The sequence below is a fragment of the Mytilus californianus genome, unplaced genomic scaffold, assembly GCF_021869535.1.
Source record: "Mytilus californianus isolate M0D057914Y unplaced genomic scaffold, xbMytCali1.0.p SCAF_1, whole genome shotgun sequence".
Taxonomy (NCBI): Eukaryota; Metazoa; Mollusca; class Bivalvia; order Mytilida; family Mytilidae; genus Mytilus; species Mytilus californianus.
The window spans coordinates 98,437,489-98,453,822 of NW_026262581.1; the positions used below are offsets into that span (position 1 = coordinate 98,437,489).

The window sequence follows — 16,334 nt, forward strand, 5'->3', positions numbered from 1 at the left end:
TTTCAGTCCCCCAGGAATGATTAGCTCAGAAGTCAGTGCTTCGGTACTGACATGATTTATAACATTTTTTTTTAATTTTCCGTTTATAAATTTTGAAATTATAAAACTAAGGTTTCAACTCTCTCAGGCAAAGTTGAACTTAGATGGTTTTGACTATTTTGTTTTTGCCCTTTTTGGTCATATAGCTGTTCAACTGTTTGGGTTCTTATACATACTTGAATTTTAAAAATTCGTCTTTGGGCGTTCCTGGTGAAGGTAAATCCAAAAAAGCGCTTCGGACGCATGACATTTATAACGTGTTGTTTTAATGTTTTAGACAAGAATTTGTTTTTTGTTCAAATTGGCTTTTTACTGTTAAAAACATCTTAAAAGAATGTAGGTTTTATTATTTCATTTTGTGGCTGAAATTAAAGATCAAAATAGGAATAGACGATCAATACCAACTGATATGGATAGCTGATGTTAATGGTAGCTCTAAGTTATTCTCTTTTCAAGAAAACATTAACCTTAAAAAATAATATAACATACTTTGAGATAAAGATATGTTCACATTTTGTAGATTTGGGACTAAATCATCAACTTCATATCGAAAGTGGACGTTGACAACCATTCCAAGAGGGAATAGAAAATGTTATAAGTGACATACGCGATGGATTTCATTGCCTCGTGATTTATCAATTTTTCATAGAAGAAAAGAAAAAAATTCCACAAGAAATCAATTATAAACTGTAATGTTCTAAAATTCAAAATTCTGATGAACTTGTCAAAAATATCAGAACTAAAGAAGCTCTGTAAATTCATAACAATAACTAATAGAGAATGAATTATTTCTTAAATTATTCAGTCAGTGAAAAAACCATTACATTTTCCACTATCTTTACACTACAATTTATGTTTTGCTGTAATTGTTTACATGATATTGTTACCTCACAACTGTACAATTGTAGCATTTTCGATTGTTGTAATTTTCTGTATACCCTTGTATCAGCATGTTTATTTTATCAGAATAATGCATGTATATATATATATATATATATATATATATATATATATATAAACGCCTAAATCAACACCAATTTTTAAAAAAGGAAACAATAAATGTAAGTATCTATAAATATTCCGGATAACAGATATCCTTCATTAGTATGATTATGATGTAAAATGAATCATGTCAATCTATTTTGATTTAACATAACAATCTTGAAATTTATACAATTAAAACCGAACACAACAACGCTTGTACAATTCTAAAATTTCAAAAATGAGGTAGATTATATAGGTATTTACAACAGAGACTGCATAGATATGCTTCTAATAAAAATAGTAATGTGCGATATGAACTGGTACATTTCTAAAATGTCAAAAGTGACGACAGTTAAGATATTACAACAAAGACTATGTTCAAATACATTCCCAATGAACAGCACTGACCGATTTGAGCTGGTATAATATTTTAAATTTGACGACGGTAAATTAATTACAACAGAGGCTGTGTATTTAAACATCCCAAATTAATAGCAGTTTGATGATTTTTTTAAAAAAACAATAATAATAATTTTGACAAAGGTTAAGTAATTGAACGTGGCTGCGTACCTCCCAAATGAATAGTACCCTGCAATTTAAACTGGTATAATTCTGGAATTTTAGAGTTGACAAAGGTAAAGGAATAGCAACAGAGACTGCGCAGTAATATGTAATATAACCCAAATGAAAAGCACTGCGCGAATTAGAACTACACTTTTTCATTGATCCCATTTGATGCCAAAGTTTTTAATTTTCTTATCCAAAATCTTTAACGAGTGAGTCTATCCTCCCTTGACCAAATAGTATTGTGGTCTATGATTGTAATGGTCAGTCGATTGAGATCTGCCTAAGTGTGGCCAGGGGATCTCAAATGTCGACTGAGAGAAAGGTCTGGCTTGCATTCATAGTCGCTACGATGGCCGTTCATTCGTTTGTGAAATGGGTGTTCTGACTCGCCAACGTACTGTTTACCACATTTACACTGTAGAAAATACACAGCATTTGTAGTCTTGCAATTAACCTTACAAAATATGGTGTATTCCGTACCAGTGGAGTGACTGTTAAAAGTCTGGATATTCAGTATTTGTTTGCAAGTCAGATATCGTTTGTTTCCGCATCCCTTTATCTATGCAGTCTCTGTTGTAAATACCTATATAACCTACGTCATTTTTTAGGAATTTTAGAATTGTACAAGCGTTGTTGTGTTCGGTTTTAATTGTATAAATTTCAAGATTGTTATATTTAAATCAGAATAGATTGACATGATTCATTTTACATCATAATCATACTGATGAAGGATATCTGTTATCCGAAATATTTATAGATACTTACATTTATTGTTTCCTTTTTTTAAATTGGTGTTGTTTTGTACACTTTTTAGGCGTTTATATAATTTATTTATTGTGTACATGTATCGTTACTTGTATCGATCAAGCGCCCTCGTAAGAAAGATCGTTGACTTATTTCTAGACGTTTTATATATATATATATATATATATATATATAAAAGTCTTAATTGAAAACAAATATATATATAAAATGTCTGAATAATAGTCAACGATAAATCTTACGGGCGATGGATCATATAATTATGATACAGTTCACTACAAAATATACTATATAATAAGCAAGTCTAAAAGGGTACAACATTACCAAAAAAAAATTAAATCATGAACAATTTTTAAAACAGTGAGACAGAACAGCCATTCAACAAACGCATGAATGGTCATCGAAGTGACTACACCTGCAAGCCCGACCTCCCCGTAAGTTGTCATTTGAGAACACCTGGGCACGCCCAAGCTGATCTCAAAAACCTTACCATCACTATCATAGACCACAACGAGGGTTGGTCAAGGGCCGACAGACTTGCTCGGGAAAGTTTTTGGATAAGGAAGTTAAGGACAATTTCCCCAGAGGGCATAAATGAAAAAAATAAAGAATGAGTCCCTGCCATCACTTGTTTCCAGTAACTCAGGCTTCAGTACAGGACTCTTACAGTTTTAAGGAATTTATTCCTCCTCCCAAACATCAATATTGAAAAAATTTACCAGCGTATTGATTCGTGATAATTTGTATAACGATCAACATTACTATTACAGTGTGACTACCACATGTCAAGATAAGAACCATTTGACATCTTACCGATGAAAGATATAAGTTATACGAAATATTTAACAATTGTTCATGATTTAAATTTTTGTTTGGTGATGTTGTACCCTTTTAGACTTGCTTATATATATATAAACAAGTCTAAATTGAAAACAACGGTTCAAACCTATGATTGCGTTGGATAAAAATCGCAATTTTTATACGTGTGCATGAAAAACAAATTTCTTGTTAGAGGGGTCTAAATACAGCACAAACAACATTTTCCAAAAGACCAAAAAAGTGAAAAAGTATATTTTAACAAAACGCATTTGACTAACAGGTCGAAAAACAAATGTTCTTAAACCCTGCTGACTGCCATTAGCGATTGCCAAATAAACGGATCACCGATGTTATAAGTGGATCTTAATTATAAATTTAATACTAAACAGAAAACAATAAACTTGCGGATAAGATGACATACCGCAAACAAAAGGTGCAAAGGTTTTTGTACACAATATCCGGATTTCGACAATTAATGTCTCTTCAGTGATGTTAGGAATCGAAACGGTATTTGGAAAGCCATACAATTTACCTCAATTTTGGATAGACTCTTGAATTTTGAAGAGTCAAAATAGGATGAACGGATCATATAAACCCGAAGGCAAATATAATTCAAGCCCAAACGAAAAAATATAAACAAGTCTAAATTGAAAACAACGTTCAAACCTATGATTGCGTTGGATAAAAATCGCAATTTTTATACGTGTGCATGAAAAACAAATTTCTTGTTAGAGGGGTCTAAATACAGCACAAACAACATTTTCCAAAAGACCAAAAAAGTGAAAAAGTATATTTTAACAAAACGCATTTGACTAACAGGTCGAACAACAAATGTTCTTAAACCCTGCTGACTGCCATTGACGATTGCCAAATAAACGGATCACCGATGTTATAAGTGGATCTTAATTATAAATTTAATACTAAACAGAAAACAGTAAACTTGCAGATAAGATGACATACCGCAAACAAAAGGTGCAAAGGTTTTTGTACACCATATCCGGATTTCGACAATTAATGTCTCTTCAGTGATGTTAGGAATCGAAACGGTATTTGGAAAGTCATACAATTTACCTCAATTTAGGATAGACTCTTGAATTTTGAAGAGTGAAAATAGGATGAACGGATCATATAAACCCGAAGGCAAATATAATTCAAGCCCAAACGAAAAAAATATAAACAAGTCTAAATTGAAAACAACGTTCAAACCTATGATTGCGTTGGATAATCGCAATTTTTATACGTGTGCATGAAAAACAAATTTCTTGTTAGAGGGGTCTGAATACAGCACAAACAACATTTTCCAAAAGACCAAAAAAGTGAAAAAGTATGTTTTAACAAAACGCATTTGACTAACAGGTCGAACAACAAATGTTCTTAAACCCGGCTGACTGCCATTGGCGATTGCCAAATAAACGGATCACCGATGTTATAAGTGGATCTTAATTATAAATGTAATACTAAACAGAAAACAATAAACTTGCGGATAAGATGACATACCGCAAACAAAAGGTGCAAAGGTTTTTGTACACCATATCCGGATTTCGACAATTTATGTCTCTTCAGTGATGTTAGGAATCTAAACGGTATTTGGAAAGCCATACAATATACCTCAATTTAGGATAGACTCTTGAATTTTGAAGAGTCAAAATAGGATGAACGGATCATATAAACCCGAAGGCAAATATAATTCAAGCCCAAACGAAAAAATATAAACGAGTCTAAATTGAAAACAACGTTCAAACCTATGATTGCGTTGGATAAAATTCGCAATTTTTATTATATATATATATAATATAAAATTCTAACACTGTAGGGTGTAATTTTCAGACTTATATATATATATATATATATATATATTTCGACTCTTTAAAATTCAAGAGTCTATCCTAAATTGAGGTAAATTATATGGCCTTCCAAATACCGTTTCAATCCTTAACATTACTGAAGAGACATTAATTGTCGAAATCCGGATATGGTGTACATTTTTGCACCTCATGTTTGCGGTATACCATCTTCTCCGCAAGTTTATTGTTTTCTGTTTGGTATTAAATTAATAATTAAGATCCATGTTACATCTCGTGATCAATTTATTTGGCAATCGTCAATGGCAGTCAGAAGGGTTTAAGAACATCAGTTGTTCGACCTGCTAGTCAAATGTGATTTGTTAAAATATACTTTTCACTTTTTTGGTCTTTTGGAAATTGTTGTTTGTGATGTATTTAGACCCCTCTACCAAGAAATTTGTTTTACATGCAAACATATAAAAATTGCGGTTTTTATCCAACGCAATCATAGATTTGAACGTTGTTTTCAATTTAGACTTGTTTATATTTTTTCGTTTGGGCTTGTATTATATTTTCCTTCGGGTTTATATGATCCGTTCATCCTATTTCGACTCTTTAAAATTCAAGAGTCTATCCTAAATTGAGGTAAATTATATGGCCTTCCAAATACCGTTTCGATCCCTAACATCACTGAAGAGACATTAATTGTCGAAATCTGGATATGGTGTACAAATTTTTGCACCTCATGGTTGCGTTTTACCATTTTCTCCGCAAGTTTATTGTTTTCTGTTTGATATTAAATTAATAATTAAGATCCATGTTATATCTCGTGATCAATTTATTTTGCAATCGTCAATGGCAGTCAGCAGGGTTTTAGAACATCAGTTGTTCGACCTGTTAGTCAAATGCGATTTGTTAAAATATACTTTTCTCTTTTTTATACTTTTGGAAAATGTTGTTTGTGCTGTATTTAGACCCCTCTACCAAGAAATTTGTGTTACATGCACACGTACAAAAATTGCGGTTTTTATCCAACGCAATCATAGATTTGAACGTTGTTTTCAATTTAGACTTGTTTATATTTTTTCGTTTGGGCTTGTATTACATATTCCTTCGGGTTGATATGGTCCGTTCATCCTATTTCGACTCTTTAAAATTCAAGAGTCTATCCTAAATTGAGGTAAATTATATGGCTTTCCAAATACCGTTTCGATCCCTAACATCACTGAAGAGACATTAATTGTCGAAATCTGGATATGGTGTACACATTTTTGCACCTCATGTTTGCGGTATACCATTTTCTCCGCAAGTTTATTGTTTTCTGTTTGATATTAAATTAATAATTAAGATCCATGTTATATCTCGTGATCAATTTATTTGGCAATCGTCAATGGCAGTCAGCAGGGTTTTAGAACATCAGTTGTTCGACCTGTTAGTCAAATGCGATTTGTTAAAATATACTTTTCACTTTTTTGGTCTTTTGGAAAATGTTGTTTGTGCTGTATTTAGACCCCTCTACCAAGAAATTTGTTTTACATGCACACGTATAAAAATAACGGTTTTTGTCCAACGCAATCATAGATTTGAACGTTGTTTTCAATTTAGACTTGTTTATATTTTTTCGTTTGGGCTTGTATTATATATTCCTTCGGGTTGATATGGTCCGTTCATCCTATTTCGACTCTTTAAAATTCAAGAGTCTATCCTAAATTGAGGTAAATTATATGGCCTTCCAAATACCGTTTCGATCCCTAACATCACTGAAGAGACATTAATTGTCGAAATCCGGATATGGTGTACAAGTTTTTGCACCTCATGTTTGCGGTATACCATTTTCTCCGCAAGTTTATTGTTTTCTGTTTGATATTAAATTAATAATTAAGATCCATGTTATATCTCGTGATCAATTTATTTGGCAATCGTCAATGGCAGTCAGCAGGGTTTTAGAACATCAGTTGTTCGACCTGTTAGTCAAATGCAATTTGTTAAAATATACTTTTCACTTTTTTGGTCTTTTGGAAAATGTTGTTTGTGCTGTATTTAGACCCCTCTACCAAGAAATTTGTTTTACATGCACACGTATAAAAATTGCGGTTTTTACCCAACGCAATCATAGATTTGAACGTTGTTTTCAATTTAGACTTGTTTATATTTTTTCGTTTGGGCTTGTATTATATATTCCTTCGGGTTGATATGGTCCGTTCATCCTATTTCGACTCTTTAAAATTCAAGAGTCTATCCTAAATTGAGGTAAATTATATGGCCTTCAAACTAATACCGTTTCGATCCCTAACATCACTGAAGAGACATTAATTGTCGAAATCCGGATATGGTGTACAAATTTTTGCACCTCATGTTTGCGGTATACAATTTTCTCCGCAAGTTTATTGTTTTCAGTTTGGTATTAAATTAATAATTAAGATCCATATTACATCTCGTGATGAATTTATTTGGCAATCGTCAATGGCAGTCAGCAGGGTTTAAGAACATCAGTTGTTCGACCTGTTAGTCAAATACCATTTGTTAAAATATACTTTTCACTTGTTTGGTCTTTTGGAAAATGTTGTTTGTGCTGTATTTAGACCCCTCTACCAAGAAATTTGTTTTACATGCACACGTATAAAAATTGCGGTTTTTATCCAACGCAATCATAGATTTGAACGTTGTTTTCAATTTAGACTTGTATATATTTTATATATATATGTATATATAGCAAAATGTCTGCCCCTATCCAACATACGATAACTTGCCAGTGGCAGTCCCATTTTGGCGCCCTAAATCTTGGTTGAACTATCTACTGTATTAGATGTATTTATTTATTCGTTTGTTCTAGTCCTGATTGCATGATATATTGGCCACTGAAAGCAAGCAAACACCAATCAATGGATATATTCATCATTTTGAGTATAAAAATATACTTAAAATATAGTTCGATTGCATCATTTAAATGTTGGATGAACTTTTTTGTGACCAATTTTAAATTGTAAACATGTATTTCAGATAGTACATTAGTTAACTTTTTAAGTGGAATTATAAAAACGGCATGCATTTTAATGTAATTTTATTGTTTGACTACAAATTTTTCAGATCTGTTATAATCGTTTGTTATTCTTCTTGAAGCAAGACCAAGTTAGAATTTCCGTTTAGAATGTAAGCTACCGGGATTCCATTATCAATTAAATATAATATTTGTTTTGAATACAGTTTTGAAGTAAAATATGTTGGAATAGTTCATAAGCATTGTTGGGAAAGGATACTATTATTTCTTATTTACAACATATAAAAAAGATTATTGACAAAAAGAGATGATTTAAGCTTCCCAACTGTGAACTTTCCATTTCTATGTAGCAACATTCCAGCAGCGCCTGCATACGGATTATATATCTCCTAGTTGATAGGACATTCCAGGGCTTGTATCTCCTATCATGATTTCCTTCATAGAGGACAAGGATGCTATTAAACCAAGAGTTCCAAGTGGTGAAGTTGAAATCCCTTCTTAAATTTTACGGACGCCATCACGAGTTGGTTGACCGTTATGGAATATCTGTTTCACAAATGATAGCGGATATGTTCCAAATGTCGTACCTACAATCCCGTCCCCCTTTCCTTGAATGTGACCTTCCGAATTAGACTTATTACCGGGTTTGTACTAACAAAAGCAACACGACGGGTGCCATATGTAGAGCAGGATCTGCTTACCCTTCCGGAGCACCTGAGATCACCCCCAGTTTTTGGCGGGGTTCGTGTTGCTCAGTCTTTAGTTTTCTATGTTGTGTTTTGTGTACTATTGTTTGTCTGTTGGTCTTTCTTTTTTAGCCATGGTGTTGTTATTTTCGACTTATGAGTTTGAATGTTCCTTTGGTATCTTTCGCCTCTCTTTTAAACAAATCATTTCAGTGTTATTGAAGCTGAATTTATGTAATCAAAGTTATAATTTCACGAGAATCGGATGTTGTTTTTTTTTAATTTTTTTATCAAATTGTTTTAAAAACACAAATGTATTTATTAAAAAATAAAAAGGTAGTTCATTACAAAGATGAGGGCTTAATGATAAAATTTAATTTACTACAAATTACACGACCGTTTTCTTCAAATCCAATTTAAATAAAAACATGTAAGGTCTGTTAACAACTGACTAAATGAACTCAAAGCAATCTCGCGCTAAAAGCTATCTATTTTTTTGTATTTAATGGTAAACACACGTTCACTAGAAAACGCATACACTTTGCGTAGACGTTCGGATATGTTCACGCGTTGCTAAAAGTTAAAATTGTGTCATGCTTAATCTATTATATATAAATAGATAAGTAATTTCCAGTTTGCTATATGAGTTGCGATAAAATTTCAAATATTCTTGGGATTTTGGACAATAAAAGAAAGAATTAAGAACAACAAACCAAACATAGGTAATTTATTTCCTGAATTTCAATTTCAAGAAAAATTTCAGCTTGGTATATGTGTCGATGTACAATTTGAACTATTTATTTTTAAAATAAAAGATAAGATTTTATACAATACAACTTTCCTATGGAGCAATTGAATTCATTGCTTGCGCTTGTCCAACAATTCAATAAAATAAAGGGAGGTCAGTTTGATAAAGTATTTGCGATTTACGTTTTCCTGTTGTTTACACAATTCAAGGCTATGATGTTTTCTACACTCCATTCAAAGATAGCCAAAACAATAATTTTCAATACCAGACATACATTTCCCAGGAGACATTGTTATCTAAGTAGCAAGTTAGATGAGTTGTCTTGTTTTTTTTTGTGTGTTTTTTTTTTAATTTAAGATAAACTTATAACAAAACACCATTTCAGACTTAGATATCAAGCTATCCAACAATGTCAAGGGATTTACAGCTATATTAAAGTTAAAATACTTCTTTTTAAAATGAAAGGTAAAACTAAACACAAAAAAAATGTCATAGGTGCCAAAACTATTCATTTCTACTACTAGTAAAATATGAATCAAACAGGTCAAAAGAAGTAAACTATTCCTTGTACCAATCCATCAGTTTCATTTAAATCAGGCAATTTCAGCATGCTATATGAGCTGCCAACTTTTTAATTGTTTTAAGATTAAATTATGTACAACCATCAGTCAAGGGTAACACAGATATTGATTTCCTTTACCGGCCAGACAATTGAAATAACGTACGGGAATGTCAGCTTGTCACCTTGTTACTTGAGTTTAAAACAAAATATTTCTTTGAAAATCAAAGGTAAAACTTTATACAACAGACAAGTCATAGGTAGCACAACTATATGTTTCCTATGCAGATCCAGCAATTTCAATAAATTAAGGAATTTCAGTGTGCTCTATGCGTAACAATAAAATGTCAATACCTCTTTAAAAAAGATAAAAGTAAAATTATATAAAAAAAAAAATAGGGATAGATACAAAAACTACAACTAACATCATTAGGATCAGGGAAATCAGTTTTTTGCAATAAAAATTCCAAGTACTAGTATGTCGTATGATTAAGAGCTACGTCAGAGAAAACTTTACTATTTATCAAATACACAGGTCAGATTGTTTTAATAAAATTTTGAATTTCAGCTCGTTTAATGAATTGCAATACTGTTTCAAAGTATTTTTTTAGAAATATAAACGTAAAATTGTATACAAAACACCAGAAATGGCAATCAAACTTTTCAAATAATAAATCGGTCCAAAATATCGAATTTCAGCTTGCTTTTTCAGTTACGGCAAAGATTATACTATTATCTTATTATAATTAAAATTATTTACAAAGAAATTATCAACGATATGAAAATTATTTATTAATAATAATAGTCAATACATTTTGATAAAATAAAAGAATAACAGCTTGCCATATCCATTACGGTTTAATTACATAAGGTAGCCAACTATTGATATCCTATACTGTTACAACAATTTCAATGAAAAAGCGGGATTTCTGTTTGATATATTGCTTTACCGGTTTTTGTTGGGGTTCTTGTTGCTCATTCATTTGTTTTCTAGGTGTGTTGCGTATACTGTTGTTTGTCTTTTTGTCCTCTTTTTTTTGTCATGTGGTTGTCAGTTTATTTTCGGCTTATGAGTTTGAAGGTCCCTTTGGTATCTTTCGCCTCTCTTTCCCTTGATAACGATAAAACATATCTTTTAAGAACATTCAAGGTTACGATACATACATCATAAAAGTAAAAGGCTGCAAAATTATTCATGTTCTATACATGATAAACATCTTTAACATTAGCAAATTTAATCTTGCTATATACGATAAAAAAAAATCTATGTAAACACCAGTCAGAAATTATCGGTAACAAAACTAATTATTTAATGTACTGATCACATGTAATGAATTATTGAAAGATTATATCCGGAGTTGCGAATAAACTTTATCTATCTGTTTTTAAAAATACTAACATAAGTTACTACATGTAACCAGATTCACTGCATTTATTAGTATCTACACCACGTGGATATGGAGATCGCAAGATGAGAGACTCTGGAATTAACTGTATTAACTGACTGCATATGCACAGCTTCCATTATAGATAGGTGAGTGTTTAATCCAATTTCGCTTTGAAATCCTTACTGCAATTCACGACTTTGATTCACGATTTAGATTTGCATATTGCAATAAATCAGAGTTAATAATTGTTAAAACTTTACAGAAACCTTCATAGATAGTCACCAATTATTAAATTATAAATTCAACAGTCATTTATAAAACCTAAATGAGAAAATAATAAAACCTACGAGTACAAGTACTGCACTTGTTAATTGATCATTGATTAAAATGAGGTTTATACCAAACTTGTTCATGAATATTTCTCAACAGACGTATGCTAACTTCTACGTCATTTGGACTCTGATGGAAAAGAGTATTTTCGGCAAGGGCCAAATGGCCCCGATTATAAAGTTCCATGTTACAAGATAAAAAATGTTTTAAGTTGACTTAAAGACATGTGAGAAAGTTAAATAGAACTATTTGTTTCAAAGTTTTATTCTAAAGCGTTGATATTTACATCCCAAATAGGTCAAGATAAGAGATTTTGGCGAAATTTGACAAAAATCGGCCGGAATTTAACCAAATTTAGGACCAGGAAACATAGAGCGCAGGCGTCGACAAATTAAATATTCACGTTAGACATGTAAAATTTCTTTACAAACATTATTTTAAATGATCTTTTTTGTCGACGTATGCGCTCTATGTCAAGTTCCTGTCCAATAATCAATGGAAATTTACCCATTTTCATTGATTTTTTCGTGGAAAATCAAAATGAGTACTATTTGTGACGCCATGAATAAAACGCATGTACGTAAATTTTCAACAAAAGGCTTATTTCCTATATAGTCACTGTATTAGCTATGATTCATTGTGATATTGGTCAATAAATCCTTATTTGAAATTTAAGCTAAAAAAGGGACCATGTTAAGGCCTTATCGAACCTACTCCTTTGTCATTGGCAATCATACACCATCTTTTGATTTCTATAAAGGTCTAGATCCTGTCTGTCAGCGATAAAATAAAATTTTGTCAGACTTCTAAAATATCCAATTTGCAAACACAACAGCTAACCTTTTGTTCAACATTCATAACAGTCAGGATTGGAGTTTCATAACTTTCTACCATTGTAATAATAACAGTATTATGGTTTTGCAATAAGTGACGACAAACATTTTGAAAAAAATATTTCTTTAACAGAATTGTTGTCATTATAAACACAACCATTGTAAAGCCTTGTCTTGTATTATTATGTTTACCTTCAAACCTGTTAAAGAGTCGTCTTTTTATATGCACTCTCTTCTATTAGTATAGTATAATGCCGTTATCATATTTTATTCCCTCTTCGGTATTTCAAATTCAAATTTAAAGGTCAATATCGATACACTTATTATATACTAGTAAACTATTACTATTTTTTTATAAATTCATGACAGAAAACACACCATCGTTGTAATTTTGGGGTTCAAGTAAAGCAATTAATGTAATAAATAAAGAGTTTATATTAATTTAACTATGCAGATAAAGCTTAACTTACAGTTTTAATTGGAAATTCCTAACTCTATAATAGACTCGTCTACTACACAATCTTACCATCATTTCGATTACTAGTCAATGTATTTTCTTATAAAATAAGATCCTCGGCGAGCTGAAAATAGACATGGTGTATATACAATGTTAATGATAAATGTGGATATTGATTTATATCAGTTGAAAAATGTTATCATTTTACCTTTAAAAAAAAACATGAAAAAGAAATTCCCTTGACAACTTGTGAAACATGTATGATTTGATATTATTTTAGAATTCATCTATCTAACACAATCAAAAATAGGTGGATTAGAGAATTTGTAGGTCACCATATGGCCTTCAACAATGAACAAAATCTATACCGTATAGTCAGCTATAAACCAAACTCCGACTTGACAAAAATGTGACACAGTTTCAACTTTATGACAAAACACCCAAACGACAATCGCTAAATTGCAGGTTCCTTACATGGGACAAGCAGGTAAAGAATGATGCGGGGTTACACATGTGAGTGAGCACACAATCCTACCCCAACCTGGGACAACTGTGTAACAGCACAACATAAGAACAGACCTGTAAAAATCAGTAAGATATGGCTTGACTCATCGGATCGGCATGAAGCATGAAAAAAAAAGTAACATTGAGACGGAAAGCATAAAGTACCGATCTAAGAGTACCCATAGTTACTGAAAGCTATTTCAAAGCCAACAACAACTAATGAATAAACTGTTTACAAAACTTTGGATTTCCGAAATACTAAGGATTTTCTACACAAGGAATAGATTACCTTAGCTGTATTTGGCAAAACTTTTAGGAAATTTGGGTTCTCAATGCTCTTCAACTTCGTACTTTATTTGGGCTTTTTAACTTTTTTTATTCGAGCGTCACTGATGAGTCTTTTGTAGACGAAACGCGAGTCTGGCGTACAAAATTGCAATCCTTGTATCTATGATGAGTTTAATTATAATAAATAACTCATGCTCTGCAGACTAAGGTATCAATCAGTGCACATCCAATGGATTTAGTGTAAAGACATCATAAACAGTCTTAGAAAAAGTATGACATTATACAATGCCAAAATATAAGTGCATACTATCAACAGGGTGTAGGACCATACATTTTTATCAAGGTAACGGTATGTGCCTATTGAATAAAATTTAGTCGGATCTTTCTTGAGTTTGGCCATAAATTATGATTCATAACAATTCAGGAACTCATCTTCTATTAAAGGGGCGCATAGTGTCCATAGGAAAACCTAGAATATTGCCGAAATGCACATAAATGTTTAATATTGAACATCCAAAAAGATGTTAACACTCAAAGAATAATTAGTACTATTAACTTTAAAAGCTTTATTTCAAAAGTCAGAGAGATTAGTAGTGAAACATTTACTAGAAGCAGAGAGGTAACCATATTTAATGTCTTTTTTGTGTATTTTAAGAAGCCAATTATAATAGGGACCTTCAAATGTTCATAAGAGGCTTTAAGCTGCAAAATGGTAGTTACTAGTACCTAATTGTTTACTAAGTATTATTTGACACTCAGTGAATCGGACGGCCGTGAACATGTTGAATGTAAATCAATTTATAACTAAATTCTTAAGAATTCATCCACACATGTTCTAGACTCGGTGAGATTTGAAAGTTGAAATATTATATAGTTATTTTTATGTATTTTGACCTCGAGATGTCTTGTTGACAATGTCGTTCGTATGCCTCCTCCTTATGTCCAGCAATTTTGTTTTATGTGTTGACGCATCTTTATGGTGATTCCTTTGTTACTTAACACTTTTCTATTTACCTGCATTGCCTAATTTTATTTTGTGTAAAGTGTTTCCAATTGTTCATTTTCCTGTCGTTTTTGTTTTATGTTTTTTTGTTTTTTTTTTTGCAATGTTTTGGTCGGAATTGTAGGGTTCTGATTGCTCTTTTCTATGAAAGGAATGATAATTATGAAATAAATTTAATTCATTAAAATAAAGTTTCATAGAATCAAACTAAAACCCATATAATATAATGATATAGATATATATTAGTTTTTGATTTTTGATCTTTGCAAGAATAAAGGGCACAGGCCTGTCATCTGATTGAATGAATCCTACTTTATAAACATACAGTGGCAAAATATTTAAGGAATGTTCCGAACATTTTAGAAATAAATATAATAGGTAAGTCCATCGGGTTGAATGGCCAGAAATTTCAACTGCAAATGGAAAAATAAGAATGTATGAAATAGGGGCAAACATTTTGTCTTGAAAAAAGCCACCTACGGACCCCTCATAGAAATGTTGCTAGCGTTCTGTATGAGCATTTACCGTGTACGAATGATCGGATTAACCATCCCCATTCCAACTGAACGTTGCAGCGTATATGTACATCCCTTTTAAGACAAATTCGAGGGATGATCATTTTTCTATACCGCAGTCAAACATTTAGTTTCCGTCATCTGATTTCTTTTTTTATCGTCCAATGTATCTTAGTTTTATCTTAATCCTATCAAAGATCTTTTCTAATGACTTTTGTTTTATGTAAATGACAACAACGCTATAACCATCTACATTTGTAAGGGAACTACTTACAATCATTTTTACTTTGAAAGGTACATAAACACTACCAGTTTTTAATACTGATAGAATGAATTTCATAACAGTGTGGACATGGACACCTGATATTTCAATGATATCGTGTCGGTCACTGGCTGTCGACAACAGAGACTTCACGCAATTACAGTATGTCAGAGGCCTCTCAATGGGGATATATATAATTACTATTTTACACATGTCCATTCATAAAATAATTCTGTTTGCATGAAAGTTTATAGGAATTTGTTTTGAATATATCTATATATATATACTGGCAGCAAAAAGTTTCTTTCGAAAGAATGAGTATATTCAGAGTAAAGTAATCAAGAGAAAAAAGTAAGAAAAATTCTTTTCTGGCAATAAGTGATAAATTAAGTAGTGTGTCTGTTTTAGGCAAGTAATGCATTGCAAATCATTCAGTGGATTGGTCAATCGCCAAAAAAAAAGCTTTATTTGTAAACAAACACTAGTACATGCATTGACGGGGGCATAAGTATGTTAAATAATACATGTCCGTATAAGGAAATGTGTCCGACCTGTTAAATACAGCTGTTCTGTTGATTTGAAAAACGATTGGACGGATCACAGCGATTTAGTTTAGAATTGTTATTAATATTTTTAATTTGTGTTTCAGTATCTATCCATGAATTAAATATGTTCTCAATACCTTTTATACTAGAATAATTAAACGAGTGCACCCAGTTTAAAGGTTATTATTTAAAAAAAATAATCTATTTTATTATTGTGTCACATATTGATTGACATACATATTATACAATAACATTAAAACATA

General features: G+C 31.5%; 1 protein-coding gene across 1 annotated transcript in view; it reads right to left on the reverse strand.

Annotated features, from left to right (window-relative positions):
- The window catches only part of LOC127727056 (beta-1,3-galactosyltransferase brn-like), a 32,521-nt gene that overhangs the window by 13,172 nt on the left and 3,015 nt on the right, over window positions 1–16,334 (reverse strand). Inside the window, exon 2 of the mRNA XM_052234472.1 lies at window positions 12,968–13,078. Within this exon, the coding sequence (XP_052090432.1) occupies window positions 12,968–13,029 (62 nt within the window). The 5' untranslated portion in view covers window positions 13,030–13,078. The remainder of the gene's footprint in view (window positions 1–12,967; window positions 13,079–16,334) is intronic.